General features: G+C 46.5%; 1 protein-coding gene across 3 annotated transcripts in view; it reads right to left on the reverse strand.

Annotated features, from left to right (window-relative positions):
- The window catches only part of SHISA6 (shisa family member 6), a 327051-nt gene that overhangs the window by 292151 nt on the left and 11809 nt on the right, over positions 1-23091 (reverse strand). For all 3 annotated transcript variants that reach the window (XM_011933247.1, XM_011933246.1, XM_011933245.1), the window contains exon 2: positions 13369-13529. In XM_011933247.1, coding sequence (XP_011788637.1) covers positions 13369-13529 — 161 coding nt within the window. The remainder of the gene's footprint in view (positions 1-13368; positions 13530-23091) is intronic.

The raw sequence follows: 23091 nt of genomic DNA on the forward strand, positions 1-23091 counted from the left end.
GAGAGAGAGAGAGAGAGAGAGAGAGAGAGAAAGAGAGATAGAGAGAGACAGAGAGACAGAGAAAGAGCAAGCAAGAAAGAGAAACCATGGGTGGGGAGGGAGAAACCAGATTCTCTGACTTCCCTTGTAATTACTCTGGCAACATCCACTGGAGAACTGAATACCCCAGTTCAGCTCATCTGCCGACATGCAAACATTTCCAATTTTCCTTTGGGTAAGACCTCTCAGCTATTCATCCCAAGTCCTTGGACTGACCTGGCCATTCTCATCAACTGTTTGTTCTGGCCAAAAATCCTTGGAGTCATCTGTGACTCCTGTCTTCCCCTCATACCCTCCATACAACCCATCAGCAAATGTTGTCATTTCTACCTACAAATAAATTCTGAACTCTCCTTTAGATATTAGTATTAAAACAATGACAAATTTCATAAATCTGGTAATTGTATCACAGTTATGTCAGTGAACATCCTTGAACTGAGAAGATACATATTGAAGTCGTCCTGAATGAAGAGTCATAATACTGGCAACTTGTTCTCACATGGTTCAAAAATGATGATGATGATGGCGATGATGATGACGATGATGATGATGACGATGATGGTCATGGTGATGATGGTGTTGATAGCAGTGGTGATGATGATGGTGGTGATGGTGATGATGGTGGTGGTGATATCAATGGCAGTGGTGATGGTCATAGTGATGATGATGATGATGGTATTTGTGATGGTGTTGATGATAATGGTGGTGGTGGTGATGACCAGGATGATGATGATGTTAAGGAAAAGGAAAGGGAGGAAGACAGAGAGATAAAGAGAAGCAAATATGTTACAACGTTAACAACTAGCAAGGGCATCTGGGTGTTCATTGTATCATTCTTGCAGGTATTCCATTGGTTTGAAATTGTTCAAAATAACAAGTTAAGAAAAATAAACACTGAAGAAAGTCTTTCTCACATCTTCCATCACTGACATCCCAGTCCAAGTCCCATCTCCCTCCCATCGCCCAGGTAAAGCAATAGCTTCCACTTCCTAGGCCACCTCCCCTTCAACACCTTTGCCCCTCCAGAATCTAGTCTCGGTTGGGTGCAGTGGCTCACACCTTTAATCCCAGCATTTTAGGAGGCTGAGACGGGAGGATCACTTGAGGTCAGGAGTTCAAGACCAGTCTGGTCGACTTGGTAAAACCCTGTCTCTACTAAAAATACAAAAATGAGCCAGGCGTGGTGGCACGAGCCTGTAATTCCAGCTACTTGAGAGTCTGAGGCAGGAGAATTGCTTGAACCCGGGAGGCAGAGGTTGCAGTGAACAGAGATCGCACCACTGCACACTCCAGCTTGGGTGACAGAGCGAGACTCCATCTCAAAAAATAAATAAATAAATAACAGAATCTAGTCTCAAGATGGTGGCCAGAATGATTATAAAAACCACATGTCAGATCATATCTCTACTCTGCTATAAGCCCTACAAGAACTCCCACGACATCCAGAATGAAACTCAAGATGTAGTGTGACTACAGGCCCTCCATCTCTGACTTCGAGCCCTTAACATGTCTCTTCCCGGCTCTCTCTACTCCAGCCACTCTCGTCTCTTTTTCATACCAAGCAGGATTTCACTTCTGCCCTAAACACCCTTTCTCCAGATGGTCACACATGGCTCAGTCATTTGGGTCTCGGCTTCAGTGGTCCTTCCTCAAATCAAGTTACTTCCTCTCACTTCTCATTGCTTCCTACTTTCTTTTCTTGCTCTCCTTCTCTTCAAAGCCTTATTGCCTGATTTCAAGTGTGTGTATGTGGGTTTATTTTCTGCCACCTCTAGCTGAATGTAAACACCATGAGACTAGGGACTTTGTGTTGTTCACTATATTGCTGATGCTTGACATCCAATAAAGGACCAAAATCACTTTTGAATGAATGAAGGAATCAATGAATCTGGAGTCCCATCTTGCCATCCTCCTTCTCTGGCTCTCAAGGTGCTGCTAACGAACTGTGCTCCTCACACCTCCTCCTCTGTTGGTTTGTCACTGTAGACCCCCAAAAGCCTCCTCTCCAAGCCCCTTTGGAGGGTCCAACCTTGCCCCATTCCCATGCCATTAGAACAAACTCAGTCATCTGCCACCTCCACAGCAGGGACCCCTACCCGCTCCCACACATCTTCTACCCCACCAGGGACACAGTCCATATGTTTAATGGGAAAAAAAAAATTCCTCCTGCTCAGAGCAGCCTTCCCCACTAGAACACAGAGTTCCAGTTCCTTCCTGGCTGTTGTCCTAAATCTTTAATCACTCCTGTCTGTTTACAGAAAAGCCACAACCAATCTTTCCAAAGGAATTGATCACTGTGCCCTCTACAAACCTTTAGTCTCTTACGCATCCCTGTTCTCCAGGCTCCTGTGGACCCCAGTTTTCCATCCTCCAGGAGTATCCTCCACCCTCCTCCTCACCCATTCAATCTTACCTGCCCTTCAAGCACTCGGTGATGCTCGCCCGACCACACAACCTCCCTCTGAGCGTTCTGAGCATGTGGCCTATAATTCTGGAGGGGCATCTGGAGGGTCAATTATCTTCTTGTATTGTCTCAACTTCCTGCACCTAGATTTAAGCTCCTGAGGCCAGGACTGTGTCTAATCCACCTTCCAGCTCCTGTAGGCCCTAACCAAGTGTTCAGCACGTAGTTGGTGTGTCACATCTAGCTATGGATGCCTCGATGCCGTCTCCTCTTCCATCTTTGGTTTCCCAAATAGCCTTTACTCTGTAGGCAATGGACATTAAGCCTCTGAGGAAAAGACCACTAAAGGCCACTCAGATGGAGGCCAGGCTCTCCCTCCTGGCAAGGGCTCCCACGCTCCACATCCCTGGGGGCCAGGGGCATATGGCTGCTCTCCCTTGTGTCCTGCTGCTCAGGGCTGCCCTTTCCCAGTACCCTTTTACTCTTGTCACTGCACCTCGCTCTGTTGTTTCCTTTGTTTTGCCAACTCATGGAGGTAATTGCGAATTCTAACCCTGTCCTCCGTGCTCTGGCTTTCCCTCTCACCAGCACCTCATTTTGGGAACAGCCTGGCCATATTCTAAATCCTCTGGCTCCCTGGGCGTCGTGGTGAGTGATTAGTGAGCCAGCTCAGGGGTTCTCCTTTCTCCCCCGGCCACGTGGGGAGAGCAGGCTCTATCTGTCCCGACTCCGGCTTCCTCCTTGGTGGGAGGGGCAGGGGATGGGGTCCTCTCTGGCCAAGCCTGTGCAGCAACCAGGCAGGACGAAGCCCTAAGAGTGGGACATGCTGGGCATAGCTGGTCCCATCATCACAAGGGCAGCCCCTCTGCCTTCTGGAAAGCTTTGCTTCTGGGCACAGCCGTCCTTAAGGCAATCCTATGCTGGGAAAAGCCACTTATCTCCCAGGATAAGAACACAAGTGCTTAGCACTCACTTTCTGAATGGCATAAAATGAGGAATTAACACTTCCTCTCAGGACAAGCCTGGCACTGAGAACAGAATGGTGATTTGGCCATAAGTTTCACCTGGGCTCTGACCCTGAGTCACAGAATCCCAAGAGAAGTGCAGCCAGCGAGAGAGTGAGCCCTGAGTATTGAGCTGCCTAGGTCAGACCCCACACCCTGACATCGACAAGTCGTGCACCTGCGGGCAGGCTGCCCATCACTCCATGTCGCTGTAGCCTCCTATCTACTGAGAGGGGGACAGTGCCTACACGAGGACTACGACAAGGAAGGCTCCTAGCCCAGGGCCTGGACACTCAGCCCTCAACAAATCCCAGCTACCGTTTCTATGATGACATGCGAAAAGCAGGATCTCGGAAGTTGCTAGGCCAGCCTTCCTCTCAAGCTGGAAATGCCCCAGTTGCTCCCCTCCTCTGCTTCAAATCATCACAGAGTGATCAGCTTGTTGCATGGCAAGGCGGTTTGACCTGGAACAGAGGGGCTCACAACAGGAGAATGCCTGCCCTTGTCCTGAGCAAGAGTGGCTTCCTCTGGGGTCCTCCCCACGGCCCTAGATAAATGCACCGCAGCAAATGAGAAGTGTAGACAAACACTCCGGCCATGAAAACAGCTGGCATGCCGCCACCTTGGATCCGGATTCCAGGTTGTTTCAGTGCAGCCTGAAGACATAGCTGTTTCCAGAGCTCTCAGCTTGCTCCGTTCATTCATCCTAAACCCCCGTGACTCTCTCATATGACCTACTGTTCCCCGTGGGACTTATCGGGACTTCTGACCCAAATATGGGGTTTGCATCATGCTAGTCACTTTGTAAGTATTTACTGGACAGCCTGAGTATGCCAGGCTCTGAGCCAGGGATTGGAGATTGTCAGGTGAGGGATGCTGATACCAGACACACCGTAGAGGAAGCAGACAGCCCAGAGATGGTTAAGTCAATCTTCACAACAACACAAGTAGGAGAGTTTATACCCAGTTTACAGACCAGGAAAACTGAGGCATGGAAGCTTAAGTAAAACGATCAAGCCCTACTTCCAGCTAGTGAAGGCAGAGTGGGGTTCCAAACTGGGGCCAACAGTCCTAGTCAGCCCCCTCCACTGTGTCTCTGCAAGGACGGAGGAGCCCAGGGTGCCACCAAGGACCAGTGGAGAAATGTCCCCAGGCAGGGAGCCAGGGAAATGAGAGCCACGCGGGGGCCTGGGAGATAAGGAAGAGCAGGCTAGGCTGTGGGAAAGTGAACGAAAAGAGGACATTCCAGACCAAGCAAAGAGCAGAGCATGGCTGGGGAGCTGTAGAAGACAGAGAGTGCATCCCCATAAGGACCCAAATGTGCTTGAGTAGGCAGAGTGGACACGGAAGGAGTGGCCGAGTTTCTGATGGCAGAGCCAAAAAAGAAGCTGTTCCCAGAATCCCCCAAAACTGTGGGAAGGAGGTTGCCTGGTAGTGGAACGCAGGAGATGGGCTGAGGAGGAGGTAAGGGGAGCTGACGGAGAGGCAGCAGGTGTAGATAAGTGTTTTGCAAAGCTCGGCTGTCGGGGAGAGAAGAGACGGGGAGAGTGTGAAACGGAGGGTGGGCTCATCCCATGTGAGGGTAAAGAGGCTGAACACACCCCCAGGCTGGGGAGCAGAGCTGCTACAGAAGGGGGCAGGAGGGGAAAGGTGGAAGTCCAGGGAGCAAGGTTCTGTGGACCAGGAACAGATGGGGTCCCAGCACAGAAGAGAAGGTGAGCTTTGGCCAGCAGAGGGGGTCTTGTTAAATGGAAAACGGGGCCGGGTACGGTAGCTCACGCTTGTAATCCCAGCACTTTGGGAGGTTGAAGCGGGTAGATCACCTGAGGTCAGGAGTTTGAGACCAGCCTGGCCAGCACAGTGAAACTCTGTCTCTGCTAAAAATACAGAAAAAAAAAAAAAAATTAGACAGGCGTGGTGGTGGGCGCCTGTAATTCCAGCTACTCGGGAGGCTGAGGCAGGAGAACCGCTTGAAGCTAGCAGGCAGAGGTTGCAGTGAGCTGAGATGGCGCCACTGAACTCCAGCCTGGGTGACAAGAGTGAAACTCCATCTCAGAATAAAAAAGTAAATAAATAAAATGGAACTTGGGGTATCTGTGCCCTGCAAGACATGTTGAATCCCAAGTCTGTCATCATCTGAGGATAGGCTGACCACCCCTCCCAGGGATGTGTCACTTGTAACTTTAACAATCATGCTTTCAACCTCATCACCTAAGTGATAGAAAAGAGTCACCAAGAAGGTCAGGGCTGAGGAGAACCAAAGTCTGCCCGGGTCCCTCTCTTCCTGCACCCCTCCCCTCCATACCCTTCTCTACCAGCTCTGTTCCTCCAGCATGGGCATGTTTTCATGTTTCCCCCCACCCTTCACCCCTCACAGAGGATGAGCCTACCCGCCATTTCACAGCCTCCCCGCCTCTTCTCTCCCCGACAGCTAAGCTTTGCAAAACAGTTGTCTACACCTGCTACCTCTCCATTTGCACCCTGGAGACCCTGGGCCCCACTGCAACATGATTCATTCATCAGCCCTCATGAGCCCTGGTTCAACCAGCCATAAAATCCAAATCAAGCAATACCTTGGCTCGAGTCTCAGGGAAGGAAAGAGGGGAATGGGACCTGACATTGACAGGGCACCTCCTGGGCTCACAGATCTGTGTTTGCCATCCATTCCCCTATGGGATCCCAGAGAGGGGCGTGTCTCTAGTCGCATTCCACGTGGAAGGAAATGCTGCATGGAAGATGGCTGGGACTTTCAGAGAGGGGCTGATAAACTAGAGTCCACAGGCCAAACCCTGTCCATTACCTGCTACTGTAAATGACATTTTATGGAAACATGTCCAAATTTTAAGAAAACACACATCCATTCATTACTTATCATCTGTGGCTGCTCTTGTGCTTCAAGGGCAGAACTGGATAGTTGCCACAGAGATCTTATGGCCTGCAGAGCCTAAAATATTGACGATCCAGCCCTTTCCAGAAAATGTTTGCCAACTCCTATTTAAGAGCCCTGGACTAAGGTCCAGGCTGCCCAAACCAAGGGGCAATTTGGTCTTTGGTTTGTCTTATTGTGAAACCTACAAGCTCTTTCTGCATCATCTTGCTCCCTCTATAGGAGGTGTCTTCCTGTGGAAAGAGAAGTCAGAGAAAGTCATAGAAAGTTCTCTCATTAACCTGTGGTGTTCACTACTTGGCAATCAGAAAACAGAAATCAGATCACCACACTTAAATAAACTCCTTGCCAAGCACACCAGCTCACTCCAGTCATCCCAGCATTTTGGGAGGCCGAGGTGGGCAGATCACGAGCTCAGGAGTTCGAGACCCACCTGACCAACATGGTGAAAGCCCGTCTCTAGTAAAAACACAAAAATTAGCCAGGTGTGGTGGTGCGCACCTGTAATCCCAGCTACTCAGGAGACTGAGGCAGGAGAATCTCTTGAACCCAGGAGGTGGAGGGTGCAGTGAGCCAAGATTGCACCACCGCACTCCAGCCTGGATGGCAGAGCAAGACTCTGTCTCTAAAGACATAAAAACTTACAAAATAAAAATAAATAGGTAAAATTAATTTTAACAATCAGTGCTTGACAGCCGCATATAGCTAGGAACCAATATACTGGACAGTGAAGACTTAAAATTGTCTTGCTCTTGTGTCAGATGTGCTTTGATTGCTTTATATCTATATTTATGTCACCTCCCACTTAAGTGACCCCTGTGTGTCTCCGTTTCCTCACAGGCCAAGCATAATTCTGGCCAGCTAATCTCACCATCTCCATAGAGCTCCAAAACCTTATGAGGCTATCATCTCAAACTCCTCTAGAACAACAGTTCTCTTTCTTTTGGGGATGACTGAGAAAAGAAAAGTCCTACTTCCTACGAGAAGCTGAGACTCACCAGAAGTTTCCCAGCTCAGCTGCACAGCCCAGGTTTTCTGGCTTCATGGGTGGCCCTAAACCTGTCCCTGGGAACAGGGACTCTCTGGGCTGCCTGGGCTTCCAACGCACCCACGCTTTCTTAGCAGGGTGTAAAGAACTGGGAAGGCACCCTGGACGATAGTCTTCTGAGCCCAGCCATGGAAGCCACCCAGTTCCTGGCTGCACTGACCCATGGAGTTCTGGGTCAGCCCCAGACAGGAGGAGAGGGGCCATGGGGCTTGGTAAGAAGCCTGGTCAGGCCGGGCGCAGTGGTTCACACCTATAATCCCAGCACTTTGGGAGTCCAAGGCAGGTGAATCACGAGGTCAAGAGATAGAGACCATCCTGGTCAACAGAGTGAAACCCTGTCTCTACTAAAAATGCAAAAATTAGCCGGGTGTGGTGGTGGGTGCCTGTAGTCCCAGCTACTTGGGAGGCTGAGGCAGGAGAATCACTTGAACCTGGGAGGCAGAGGTTGTAGTGGGCTGAGATTGCGCCACTGCACTCCAACCTGGGTGACAGAGCAAGACTCCATAAAAAAAAAAAAATAAATAACCTGGGCACTGGATTCCAGGACCTTCTGGCTCAACCAGCTGGCTGTTGACCAGCCTATGTACTAAGGGATGGACACCATACTTACTTTACAGAGAGGGCTACTACATGGGGTGCAGTCTTCAGTATGCAGCTGCATAACCAGTGCCTGTGCTTGGATCCTATGCCCATCCAAGTCAAGGACTATGTCATCCTTCATTCATTCCCTGAACAAACAGCTCTTGAGCAACTAGGATCTTCCAAGAGATGTTCTTGGTCCTAGGATACCATGATGATAGGAAGAGAAAACCCTTGTGTACCTGGGGCTTAAATTCTGATCGGGAGAGATAATAAACACATGAACCGACAAATGTATGATGTTAGATGATGTAAGTGCTCTGAGAAAAGTAAAGCCAGAGATGGTAACAGAGGAGACGGTTAGGAAAGGCCTCTCCAGAACAGTGTTGTTTGAGGAAGATTCCACAAAACAAATACCTAGTGCTAGAAAATTTGAGGCTACAGGGGAAAATATCTCAATGCAAGAATACAAACGTCATGAGAAGAAACAGTGTGTCTGGAGAAGACTAGTGTGTCTAGAGCCTGGGAGGGACGCAGAAGGTACTAGGGGTTGAGGTCAGAGAGGTATGGGGGGATGGGAGCCAGGGCATGCAGGGCTGTGGCAGAGTGCCCCTCTGCCACCTGTTCAGCCTTCATTCTGGGTCTCCATGAAGCTTAGAGAGTCATGACCCTTGGCTCCCTTTGTCTGCCATTAACGGATATGGCTTTGACAACAGGCAGGATGACTGGCTGTTCTTTTATACAACTCACAGTGGTATGTAGATGGGCATGAATATTTATTGTCTCCAAATGATGTCACTCTTGATAAAGTGAATCTGGATATCAACATTCTGTAACCTCAGCACATGATCTCATTACTACCACCAGGAATGGGCACCCCACTCTCCCCAGATGTCCCAGGACAGGCTCTTTAGGAGGGGTGAGGTAAGGCAAACATGCTAAGTCTCTCCTAGTTCCCGTCTATGAAAAGCGAGCCTGCAGCAAGCCTCTAAGGTGCTGAACTCAGGGAACTGCAATGCTCGGTATGGTGCATCTCTTCATGACTCCACTTGGTCCCTTAAACAATCTTTTTATTTCTACTTGTGCCTGCTTTTGCCCAGGGGTTTCCATTCAAAGCTCCATAGTGACCCCCTCCCTCTCTCAGATGAGCCTGAGTCTTCCACTCCCTTCGGCCCCACTTGTTGAGGAGAGGACTGGTTACGACAGCCACACTCACTCTGCCTAGCCAGTCTCCACCTTGCAGATCTTGATGGATCTTTCACATCTACATTCAACAATCTTCAAAGAATCTCTTCTTTATTTGACGGCTTTCCTCCAGTTCCCTCAAAACTTTAAGAGCTCAGTTCGCAAAGTTTTCTGAACAGGAGAACCACGTGGGAAGTTTGTTTTTGTTTGTTTCTTTTTTAATATCAATGCCAGGTCCTACTATAGACCAAGTAAATCAGAATCTTTGGGATGGGTGCAGGCATTGGTATTTTCAAAATTCCCCACACAACTCCAGTGTGTGACCAGGGCTGAGAATCACTGAGCTAAAAGAGGTCTTCTTCAACTTTATCATGTGTACAAATCCTCTGAGGATCTTGAATGCAGCTTCAGATTCAGTAGGTATGGGGAAGAGCCCAAGATTCTGCATTTCTAACAAGTTCCAGTGGAAAGCAGTTGCTGCTGGTCCATGGACCACACTTTGAGTAGCAAGGGTCTGCAGGCAGCCAGATCTGAGGGGTAAGGGATGAAAGCAGGGTTCATTGGTTTTCTACATTCCAACCAAGTGTTCCATATGTGGCAATCTTTAAAGCTGGAAAGGGGCTTCCTGGAAGAGTTGGGGCAAAAGGCTCTTATAGAAGGGGACAGGAGTTTTCTGCTAATGTGGGATTAGAAACTTTCACATCTAAGAAATGTTACAGGATCCATTCGCTATTATGCATAAAGTGCCTAGCAGAGTACCCAATACATAGTAAGTTCTCAATCTGTGGTACTTGTGCTATTATTGTTTTCATTATTACTGCAGGACTCTCAACCCACATCCCAAACCAATCAAGCATGTGCTTTCTATGTCCAAAACCCTGACCAAGCCCCACAAATTACTTTCATCCCCAGAGGATGTGCCTCAGACAGCAGCCAACCACAGGAAGGCTTGAGTCCAGGGACCTTCATCCCAGACACAACCCCATGGACCCTGCCTGGTCTAAGGACACCAATGCATTGCCTTTGGTTCTTTCATTCATTTGATTCATCTTCCATGAGCTGTGGATGTGCCTCCATAGTCATGGCATAGATCATGGCTAATAGTCAGTGTTTGCTATGTATGGGGACCTGTCTTCAGTGCTTTACTTGGTTTAACTCATTATACAATTAAAACAACTCTGACCTACAGGTACGATTTGCTTCAAAAGCAAACAAAGAAACTTGAAAAGACAAAGAATCCTGCCCAATATCACATACATAGTAAGAGACAGGGCCAAAAGGCAAACTGAGGAAGAGACTTAAATGCTCAAGCTTTCCCAGTGCTTCTCAAACTCTAATTGCTAAGCGATTTCACCAAATTACAGGTTCTCATTCAGCAGGAGAGGTAGCGTCTGGGATTCTGCATTTCCCACAAGCTCTCAGGTGATGCTGATGTGGCTGACCCACCGAAACCATCTTAAGTATCAAAGCTACTCATATGCTCTGATGCCTACTGGTGTTGCTGGATATCTTCCTTAATAGCCCCCTAAAAACTTACTACCATACTCCTACAATTGATGGTTTGTTGATTTGATGAGTGTCAAAATTATGGTAAATTTCCACTTTGAACACTTATGCAAAGTTCTGTTCAACTTCTGCTCAAACTGCAATATTTTGTGGCAAAGGATATCAACTGTTTGGAAAAGCATTGTGTCCATTATAATCTGTAGAAGCTGCAGCTTGTGATGAAATTGCTTTTAAATTTAAGCATCACAACTGAGAATGCTTTCTGGGCCAGGATACTATTCCCATCTCCAAGCGCAAAGTGAAGAGTTCCAATTTGAGAAATACAGGAGGAGAATTTCTTGAAACATAGAAGTGAATCATGTAACTGGAAGCTTTCCTTCTCAGCTCACTAGAAGAGACGAGGTATATAGAAACCAGAAGAAATGACAAATCTTCCTGCTCTGTGAAGGGTATTTAAGGGCAAATCCAGACTGTCCACCTAATCAGTCTGGATTCAGCAGTGGGGAACCAGCTTGCTTGAGAATGAGACAAAGAAAACCCAAACAGAGAGAGGGGAAGATAAACAACCAGGGGTGCTTTTGATGCCAGAGTGACCTGAAGTTTCAGAGTCACAACAAGGTTCTGGTGGAGACCGACTTCAAAGGATGAATCCTTGGAAAAATCAAAATACACTACTCAAAGGTGGTGATAATACCAGAGTTGGATTCAACAGTGATCAGTGACAAAAAGGATTAGCTACAACGGTGTCTCTATGCAACTCCCACAGCCCAGTGACTCTCAAACTTAGTTCCACATTAGAATCACCTGGGAAGTGTTAGCCACGAGCCCCCCACCCACCTCCATTCTCAGACCACACTTCCACATCAATTCAATCAGTCTCTGGGGGTGGGGCCGAGGCATCCTTAATTTTTAAAGATACCCACTTGATTCCAATGTGCAGCCAAGTTTGAGAACCACTGGCTTAGGCTTTCAGTGTCTTCACTCATAAAATGAAGGAATCCTTCAGAACCAGTGATTCTCACCAATAGACACATGTTAGAATCACCTTGGGGAGATTGTTTTAAATACTAATGTGATGCCAACACCATCCCTAGAAATTCTGGTGATTCTGTGGAGCCCAGGCATCAGCATTTTTAAGACCTCCTCAGGTGATTCCAGATGACCACTGGTCCAGATGTTTTTGCCAAGATTTCTTCTATTGCTTATGTTTTAAGGATCTATGGTGTTAAAGCTGAAAATGCATCTTAGACATTTTGTAAATGTGGAGTCCCCATCTTTACCTTTACAGCCGGAATTTTTAACTTTGGATGAATCTATTAATTCCCTTAAATCATATACAAACTGTTGGACGAATATAAAAATGTATATATATTTGTATTTCTCAGGAGGGAGTGTCATCACCTTTTATTAGGCTCTCAGAAGGTTTAAGAATGCTATTTTAAAAGCAAATATTAGGTTTCTGACTTAATAAATTTAAGAAAAATAAAGAATGAATGGAAAATAAATTTGATCTCATCAGCACCTTTGCTATAGTTTGGATTTGGTCACACCCACTGCCACCTAGTGGTTATATATCCTTATTGCAGGCTTAGTTCAGATCACATTGCCCATCCTCTGAAAACTACAGAGTAATAGATGTGAAGATTTCAGATCCAAGTATCAAAGTAAAAGCTTTCTCTGGGACTAGGATTAGTACCAGTAAGAGGCTATCTGGAAACACTCACTACAAGAGATGACTTCCCAAGCTGTACTTGTAAGGAGACTGTCCACTCAGATATTTTGGATTCATACCCTTAACTGGGTAAGGATATTACGGTTTCCTAGTTCTTACTATTGTTAACTATTTGCCTTGGATTGAATCTTGTTTTTCTCTCTTACTAATCATGTAACCTTGGGAAAGTTACTTAGCCTTTCCATTCCTCACACAAAATGGGGATAATATAAGTATTTCTAAGATTGCTGTGGAGAATAAATAAGAAAATATATGTAAAAGGCTCAGCATGACTCTTGGCACAGAACAAGATTCCAATAAATATTTAGGTTATATTACTGTTATTACTGATTTTTTCATTATTATTAACATCTCAGTGACCTTGTTCAAGTTACTAAATTTCCTTGAGCTTCATATACTAACCCGTATGACAAGGAAAATAAGCCCTGCCATTTTCTTCACAGTTATAGCAATGATAAGTACAAAAAGTAGAAGGCATATTGTTATTTTATGGCAACTCATCATACATCCAGGGAATCTACAGAGCACAGGAAAAGGACACACAAAAATACAGATGTTAATTCTCATCCTCAGGAAGGAGCTCTTTGAGATCCCAGTAGTTGAGCAGGTTCTACAGTGGGGTACAGTAATTTATTGTCACATATCTAGCATCCTACTCAGCCTAAAGTTTCCCACCACATGGGTGAATGGATGGCCATACCCTGCTATGGATGCTGCAGCCTCCTTTATACCAGCCACTCACTAGGTCACACGTGCCTGAAATTGTCAGTTCTCATCCAGCCCAGATACTGATCGGCAACAGCCTTGCCCATTCCAAACTCACCCCAGGGAGAGAGTTCCAAAAATCTTTTGCAAGGCTGCCTGTCCATCAGAGAGTCGCTCATCTCACCATCATATGTCCACAACCTGCCCCACCAGAGCAGAAACATCTTGAAACCTCTCACCAGTCTCAGCAAAGAATCAAGGTGCCCAGCTGTTACTTACCTGGAGTCTGCTTGGCCGTACGCACAGGAGTGTAGTGGTTTTTGGAGGACGATCTGACCGGCGTGTTCTCTTTGGGAGAGGTATCGATAGCCGAGATAGTTTCTCTTTCACAGTGTGCTATGGGGATTGGTCCCTGTTGTCTTAAGATGTCAGCCAGAGCCCTAAACAAGGAGGAGATCACATAATGAGATTCACTGAGCAGGTATGCACACCCATGAGGGGAGTTGGCTTACTTTCATATGCCCTTTGATTTACAGAGATGCAGGAGAGAGAGAGATAGCGTTCAGCTCTCAATAGTCAGCTACATCTGGTGTTGGTCTCAGGAGGGGGACACAGGGTAAAGGTTACCATGCTTGGAGGTACAGACTGAAAGGCTGGGGCTATGGTTTCTTTCCTTAATTCATTTCACATTAGTAAACTCTGAGCCCTTTCAAAATACTGGCTCCCCAGATATCCACCTATGCCAGGCAGGTATCTATAGCAGTTGGCCAGTGGAATGCCACTATGGTGAAGGGCTGAAACCATCAGCCTCAAATTCAGCAGCAGGTCACTAATATCAGAGGACCATTTCATCATCCAAAACCACACACTGAGTATCATGTACTAGATACTGGAGACCCAAATAAGTACAACACACAGCTCCCGTTATCAAGGAAGGGTATGACTGAGCTGCAAGGGCAGGACATAGAGATGAAAAGATAAAAATCAAAACATGTGAATGGTGCAGAGAGTCAAGACAACTGGAGTTTAGAGGTGGGAGCAATCACAAACACAAGGAAAAAATACACAGGAAGAAAGAGAGACAGGCAGAGACTCTGTCATAGCAGGAGAGACCCGTTCCCCTACAAGAGGTCCAGCTACTCAAGAGAAAGCAGCTTTTGTTAACTCAGCGCCCAGCTTCAACAACCAGACATGCAGTGACTAAGGACTCAGCATGCATCACTCACTGAAGAGAGAGAGATCAATGGGACCCAATTCCTGCCATCTAGGGGCTCATAATTTAGGGGGAATTGCTCCCCTACTTGCTTTCAAACAGGACGCCCTCTGTGGGTATGACATGTGAGATACCCACTGGCAGTGGGGAATAGATGAGTATGGACAGCCACAAGAGACTATACCTGGATACTGTCACTTCAGAGCCAGGTCTCCAGTCCTCAATGCACTCTATTTTGCACATGCCAGGCAAAGACTCTTCCATTTTCCTAAGGGGTGTCTCTGAGGGGTGGGGCCCTGCCCAACCCAAGGCTTCCCTCTTACCAGGAGTCCAGCTCCAACACTCTGGCCCCATGAAAAGTAACAACTGCAGCAGTTTAGAAATGCATCTGAGTAAACTGTGGGGGGAAGAATAGTTTCTTCACAAAATGGTCCTGGGACAACTAGATTGCCACATGAAAAAGAAGGAAGTTGGATCCTTACCTCACACCATATAATAAACTAACTCAAAATGGATTACATAACTAGGTATTAGTCCCAAAACTATAAATCACACTGAGATACCCTTTCATACACACTAGGATAGCTATAACCAAAAAGCCACATCATACCAAGTGTTGGCAAGGAGGTAGAGAAATTTAATCCTTCATATACTGTTAGTGGGAATGGAAAACCCTGCAATCCCTTTGGTAAACAGTTTGGCACTTCCTCAAAACTGTGATGTTCCTTAAACGCAGAATTAACATATGGCCCAGCAAATCTACTCCTAGGTATTCCCAAGAACAATGAAAAACATATGTTGTATTAAACTTGTGTACAAAAGTTCAAAGCAGCAGTATTAATAATAGCCAAAGGGTAGATGCAACCCAAAAGTCCATCAACTGCTGAACAGAAAAACAAAATGTGGTATATTCACACAATGGAATATTATTCAGTCATTTGAAAAAGGCACACTGATACATGCTATCACGCAGATGGACCTTGAAAACATCATGCTAAGTGAAAGAAGCACACCGTAAAAGATCATGTTTCTATACCATACCCAGTTAGGTAAATCCGTAAAGACAGAAAGCAGAACTGTGATTACCAGGGGCTGTCTCTAGATCATGTGAGAAAATAAGAAAGCAGCTTGTGCTATGAGATGTATCTTCTCCTGGGAGAGGGCTCCTGATGCCCAGTGGGCTGCACTGAGCTGGTCAGCACAGCCAAGAGAGAGGGATGTACAGCAAAAGGTGTTTCTCAAACAAGGGCTGCCTGACAGGCTACCTAAGGATGGGAACCCTGCCACATGTTGTAAAGTGCATGGCAGCTAAGGAAATGCTCCTATTCCCACACCCATGTGTGACCATTCTCCAGGATCCTTCCTTTCCAGTACCCTCTGGCAACTGGGAAGGCAGCACTCATTCCCAGACCACGTGGCCTTAAGAGTGAGTCCCTCCGCCTACTCTCCCTCCCTCCATTGGTGACCCCCCTCCTTGCTCCGGTTCCTCTCCATCTTCCATCCCCTTCTCTCCAGGGTGCTCAATAAATATTATTCTAATTCTGAAATGCGTGATCCTGGTCTCACCTAATTAATTTGAATACGCCGGAGGAAATGGGTTAAGGCCTGAGCTACTTTCTAACCGTAGGAAAGAAAATTGGTCACTGAGGAACAGCACAGCAGATTTTGTAAAAGAGTGGGTAGCAGCTTCCAGCATCTGAGAGAAGACAGTAGGGAGAGTCAGACAGTAGCAAAGAGAGAGGGAGAGAAAGGGAGAGAAAGGGAGGGACAGGGGACAGAGGTCCAGAGAGAAAGAGAGGAGAGAAAACAGGTGGAGAGAGGAGAGAAATGGGAGATGGAGCCAAAGAGACAGAAGGAGAGTGAGAGGGGGTCTGAAACCCCAAGCAAGAGAGAGCAGGCGAGGTTCAGAGAAGAGAGTTAGTGAAAGTGACAGGCATCAGGAGACAGAGAGAGGATAGGAGGCAGAGTCCGAGGGACAGGCAAGCCGGCAGGGAGAGCAAGAGGGAGAGTAAGCCACAGAGAACCAAAGTGAAATCCAGAGATAAAATGCGATTCAGAAGAGTCAGGGAAAGGGGGTTAGAGAGAGACATTCGGAGGGAAAGAGTCAGACAGAGAGAGACACACAGACGGCCAAGTGAGGGACTCAGGACAGGACAGGCTGTCAGCAGGGCCCTGTCACCCCCCATGTGGACGACAGATGTGGAGTCACCCTAGTGGTCCTGCTCTTTCCAACCCTCCCCCACCCACAGCAAGCCCCTTTGGCTGCAGTATCTGATATATGGAACAAAAGAATTCTTTTGCCTGAATTATCTGGATTACTGCCTAGGTTTGATGCTCCCTTCTGTCTGTGTATTTCTTGGCTTTCTCGGGTGTGTGGCAAGCAGGGGAGAGTAAATTAATCAGGCAGCAAATCTGATCAGGGAAAACAGTCACTGTGATGAGGCCAGGAAACTTAAGCTTCCTTCAGTACTTGGTATTGTATATTAATCACCTGAATAGCAAAAGTATCATCTTACATTTGGATAGCACTTAATAATTGCTCAATGCATTCACCTGCCTTGTCTCATAATCCTATCCCTGTGACCTTTGCAGCTATTATTACCATAATTTTTAACAAGGAACTGAGGTTCAGGCTAATTCCAGCACTAAAACATATTGGAACAGGGATTTAACTCCAAGGCTTCTGACTTGAGCCGGGCATCCTTCTGTTCACTGGGACTGTCTCTTACATACATTTCACTTCCTACAAATCATCAGCTTTAATGAGTCCTCCTGGTCCCTCCAGCTGGGTCGGCTAATTTAGCAAATGCCAGTTAATATTTGGGCATGGAGAAACAATTAGTAAATGAGTGATTCAGTTCAATACCAATTATGTATTTGCTTAAAACCTTGGTTATTGTTGTCAGTGGTCCCGAGGAAATGAAAGCATGTCTGAATTTCCCTCAGTGCTTAGTTATCTCAACACCTGCAGGGACCAGGCCCAGTCAACACTTTAACGTGTTGCCACCTGCATTCAGGATATGAACTAGTTCTTAAAATGGCAAGTGATTTCCCTTAACAACAGAAAAATAAACAAAACCTTGTTCATAACTTTGCCTCATAGTCTTGTCTGCTTGAGATATTAGAGACTAGCATTCATTCAGTGATTACAATGTCCCAGACACTGGCTCTTACATGCATTGGATCACATATTTCTCAGAATGCTCTTACAAGGGATGTGCCATCGGTAGCCCTATTTTGTTGATCAGAAAACCAAAACTTTTAGAGGTTATATATGTTACCCAAGGTCACACAGCTAGTAAGTGCTGAATTCAGATTCCAAACACAGGTAGGTTAAACTACAGGGGCTGACTATAGACCACCAGATTATTCATTCATCTAGCCACCCATCTCTTCATCCATCTCTCCCTCCCTCCATTCATCTTTCCCTCTCACTTTCCATCCCATATCCCATCCATCCACCCACCTCCATCTACCCAAAATTATATCCATCCTCCCAATTCATCCCCTCATCCATCCGTCCAACACTCTATCCATCAATCCATAAAACACTTCATCCATCATTGAAGATCATCCCTCCATCCAACAGTCCATCCATTCATCCATCCCTCCATTCAACCCTCCATCCAACACCCCATCCATCCATCCATCCATCCACCCACCCACTTAATCACATTTGTTTTCTTCACCTACTATGTCCCTGTAATGGTCCCTGAACACAAGATTTTAGAGAGTGTTTAATCGTTGGGGCAAAGATCTACCCAGACCTGAGAACTCAGCTGTGGCTCAACTGCTCAGTGCTATTCACCTTAGTGTGCCATTCACACCAAAAGCTCTACAACCTTTTACACTATTTTAGCAGCCATCTTTTTTGCCAAATGAAATCCTGACTGGAACACCAATATACTTCACCAGACCACAGCTCTGCATAAGGCCAGTGGGAAGTGGGAGCCCTGTTCCTCCAAGCTCTTCCCAGTAAATCTGGTAGGAAGTACTCAGTTGTCCCTGGACTTCGTGGAGTTTTCAAATTTTAAAACAAGTATGGTGAAAGAGCATCAAAACGAAAACTTGGGTTTTTTTTCTTTTGTCCCAATCTTCATTCACAGAACAGATGGTCAAACTTAGGTCCTCCCAAATTAAGTGGGGGAACCTAGAGCCCCTTAGTTCACCTGGTAATTATTTTAAATCTCAATCAATATGCCCTCCATGAGGACCCCGTGAATACTGTTGCTCCATGAAGTGGTGCAATGGAAATAAACCTTCAGCCTCTGCCACGTCTCTGGATTTCTGAGCTGTCTAAATGCTGTGGAAAGGAGAAAACAGGCTCAGCTATTATTCAGTAAGTTATTCTGCGTCAAATGCAAGGCAAACTGGATAGTTTAGAGCCCTAATCATGCCCTTTCTCTTTCCGGGGCGGGTAGGAAGAAATTGGTGCTGTTGGATAAGTATGATAAAAGGCCAAATAGATGAACTATTCCGTGAACAAGCTATTCTGGTTAATGTTCTTATTCCTAAGGACTAATGAGAACGCTCTTGTTTTTGAAGAACTTTCTAAAAGCATTCCTGCCTAATTAAGTATACTGAATATAATTAATTTTTTTTAAGAATTCAAGGTTCTTCACGAGAGGGCCATCAGTCTAATCTTTAGTTCTCTTCACAGATGAAAACCTAAGTTAACATGTAGACAGTCTAGAAAATGAAACTGTTCATATAAAAACCACAAGACAGATCATGGAAATTGCTTCTGTTTTTGTTTTCTTTAAGTAGGTCTCTGATAGTTAATTCTTTTGTATTTCTCTTGAAAGTAGAATGTAGATACTTTATTCCAGTTAAATAAAGGATACTGGTTATTTGAGTCCCAGATATTGAGCTTTTCCTCTTTCTTCCCTTCCTGCCTTCCTTCCTTTTTCTTTCTTTCCTTTTCTTTTTTTTTTGAAAGAGGGTCTCACGCACTCACCCAGGCTGGAGTGCAGTGGTGAGATCATGGCTCCCTGTAGCCTCAACTTCCTGGGCTCAAGCGATCTTTCCACCTCAGCCTCCCCAGTAGCTGATACTACAGGCAAGCACCATCACATCCGGCTAATTTTCAAATTTCTGTAGAGACAGGGTTTCACCATGTTGCCCAAGCTGGTCTCAGACTCCTAAGCTCAGGCAATCTGCCTCCCTCAGCCCCCCAAAGTACTGGAATTACAGGCGTGAGCCACCACATCCGCCCCTGAGCTTTTACTTGATAATGACCTCTCAGGAACTGCTGGCGTCCTCTTTAACCGCATCTCACACTTACCTACCGGCCAGTCACAGTGTTTCCATTGTCTAAAATATGTACCCAGGACAATTGAAATGAACATATTTTTAATAAACATGGACCAAGGAGAATGGCTTAATTTAGTTTTCCCTATTCCCGGTTCTCTCAGAGTCCACTTGAAAAACACAGCTGCTGGCTTTGTGTGTGCGCAAGACTGCTCTCCTCATACAGAGAGGCTCAGAATGGCTGTGGAGATCTCATTTGTTGTGTTAACAATGTCTGTGCATCTGCATCGAGCTTTTCTGCAGGTCTGAGTTGTCCCCAGCACAACTGAAATTCATCATGGGCAATAAACATCACAGGACTCAGTGAGGGAAGGGCATGGCCTGCCTGTTTTCTCAGGCAAGCCGAGCGAGTTGCTCCATCCCAGTGGGTGCCCGTCCTGGCTCTGTCGCTAGACCGGCCGGGAGCCAGGCAGAGAGTAGATGTGCATCCATGGGGGCCCCATTCAATCCTAACAGCATCGTGATCACATACTCCATTCCTTACACGAATCACATGAAAATTTCCCCAGGCCTGAGAAATGGGGTAGCGTCAACACCAAACCCAGACTTTTCAGAAATACTTGGATCGTTTGAGAATTCATTGAAAACGTGGATGTGTCAGGTGCACCTATTATTACTGGCAGCTGAGAAAACAAAAAATGCTACCGAGACTTGGTAGCAGGGCCACATGGTCAACCAGGGGACAGATGAGTTCATAGCCGTACCTGTGCACGAGGTGCAAATGGGCTGCTGCTGCTGCCATTACAATTCTGGTGACTGTTGGCGTTGTTTTGTTTTGTTTTTTGAGATAGGGTCTCCCTCTGTTACCCAGACTGGAGTGCAGCGGCATGATCTCGGCTCACTGCAACCTCTGCCTTCTTGGTTCAAGTGAGTCTCCTGCCTCAGCTTAGCTGGGATTAAAGTAATCCCAGAGTAGCTGGTATTAAAGGCCCCCAACACCATGCCCAGCTACATTGTGTATTTTTAGTAGAGATGTGGTTTCACCATGTTGGCCAGGCTGGTCTCGAACTCCTGACTTCAGGCAATCCACCTACCTCAGCCTCCCACAGTGCTGAGACTACAGGTGTGAGCCACCGTGCCCGATCAGTGTTGTTTTCTTTATGTGCAATGGGCTCAGACCTAAACCGAGAAGTGAGGCAACATGCAGGCAGCACAGCCTAATGGCCACACACGGGGATTCTCGAGCCAGAAAGCCTAAGTTGGAATGCTGGCCACTTGGTGGTTGTCAGCAAGCTACTTAAGTGTCCTGCGGCTCTGTGCCCTAGTGGAAAAAATAAGGCCAAAATAATGAGGCAAAAAATAATGTCTGCCTCTTAGGGTTATCATAAAGATTAAATGATGTAATAGTTGCAAAGCACTTATGAAGCTTACAAGGAGCCTGGCACCTTGTAAATACTACATAAATATTTGACTAATAAGTAAATCCAAATGTCTACAACCTCCTAATATCTACATCGGATCAGCCTATAGGACCACAATAAAAGCATAAGCAGAAGAGGGGAGTCTCAGAGGACTGGTGCAGTTATGCCAAACTGGCAACACTCTTGGTGTGGCGGGGCAGCCACATGGCATAGCTGTGGCCATGGGTCATCCTGGAAGGGACCACCCACGCCCCATATTTCCCACTCAGGCCTAAGGATGGAAATCCATATGGCCACACACCAGTTTCTGCTGAACCCTGAACTTGGACTTCGAGAGCCAAATGCAAAGACAGTCTGTTCCTTCCCGCCAGGTCCCCATGGATTTGCTTCCACTAGCCTGCAAAGAAGTTATCCAGATGAAGCTCCATTGCAAACGAAGGTATTCACAGTGTGAGCAAAAGAAATCAGGAGTCTAATGGGGCACGGAAGGGCAAACAGATCAAACTGGCCAGGGCAAGCCTTTCTGTAAAAGATTCAGTTATTCATTCTTTCTTCTTCCCTCTCTTTTCCTTTCTTCCTTTTCTTTCCTTCTTTCCTCCCTCCCTCTCCCTATTTTTCTCTTCTTTCTTTAAAATAATTAGAAACATTGTCATTTCCCTCCTCAAGGATCTTCACACTAATGCAAATACTAGAAGGGCAGGGTACACAAAAAAGAACATTTTAATTCCTACTGACTTTAACTCACGTATTCAGCCAGTCATTCAGTTATGTTTCTTAAGCACGTACTCTGTGCCAGGCACTACTCTAGGCACTAGAATCCAGGTGTAAACAAAACAGGCAAACACTCTTGTCCTGTTGACATAGTGGTGTGGGAGATGGATCCCTGCCACAAAGCAAAGCTGCTGTGTAGGGCTGCAGACCAAGGAACTTCCCAGAAGAAACCAGATCTTTAAGTTGCATCTGAATTACCGAGATCCACATGCTGCTCTTAGAAATCTCGTTTGGGGTTTCACCATAGAATTATAACCCCATTTCTGGGTGGACAGCCTCTGCCCCAGTGTGAGGTTGAACCCACGTCCCAAGAGGACAGACTCTTAACTAGGAGTGCTTATTTATTTGGGAGAAGGGAAGACTGAATGTGGGCCTTGACTGCTATCTTCAAACACATGTTTTGCCATCCTGCAAAAGAAATGATACACTCCTTCTGAGTTACTCCAGGAAGTCGATCCCAGTCAAAGAAGTAATTTTGGCTCCCCATGAGAATCAACTAGAATTGCATCCTAATAACAGACCAACTGCCTCTAGAGGTAGGGGCAGCCCTGTCCTAGATGCATGGGCGGCCACTTGCTGTACATGAGAGGAGGGGGAAGGGGGAAGGTGGTGCCAAGAGGGAGAGTCACTAAAATGCCTCATAAGTCCTCTTCCACCAAGAGAACCCATGAGTTGAAGATGTTAAAAGCAGCATCCTCACGAGGCCATTTGCAGATGACATTCTTATCTGAGTGGCGTATGCAAGGAAAATGCATCTCCTCCCACATCCCAGAGCTGTTGAACCTGTAAGTACAGATGCGGACTGTGTCAGCATGTAGCTTTCAGGTGTGCTGAGGGCAGAATGGGCCAGAGAAGAACACACTTCCACAACATTACAGCCCACATCCCACAGCAGAGGGGCCAAGGGACTCACGCAAGGTCATCGAGACAAAGTGACAGAGTTGGGTCATCCTGTCTCGTACTCAGCTCCCAGGAAATGCTCTAAGGCAGGGAAAGATGGATGACAACCTCCAAAGGTGAAAGAAGGATTTGCTAGATGTCCCTCAAGAGCCACATAACCAGACTGAGAGAGGGAGGTCAAAGTTCTTTTCTATAAGGGGCACGGCTGCTGGCTAAGTACCTCCTACCACTTCCTACAGTAGGTGTGATGCTGCCTCAATCCAAACAGTGGTTTTGGGAACAGTGATTCACGAGCAGACTGCTTAGGCCACTGAGAGAGCACCACAGAGAGAGCCAAGGCAGGGCTCAAAGTCCGGGCAAGTTTTCCAAAGTCCGCCTCCAGATCCATAACCTCTCAGGCCCAGTTGGTCATGACTGTGGCAAGAAGCAGAAAAGCGGGCACAAGGA

This window comes from Colobus angolensis, unplaced genomic scaffold (genome assembly GCF_000951035.1).
Source record: "Colobus angolensis palliatus isolate OR3802 unplaced genomic scaffold, Cang.pa_1.0 Scaffold125, whole genome shotgun sequence".
NCBI lineage: Eukaryota > Metazoa > Chordata > Mammalia > Primates > Cercopithecidae > Colobus > Colobus angolensis.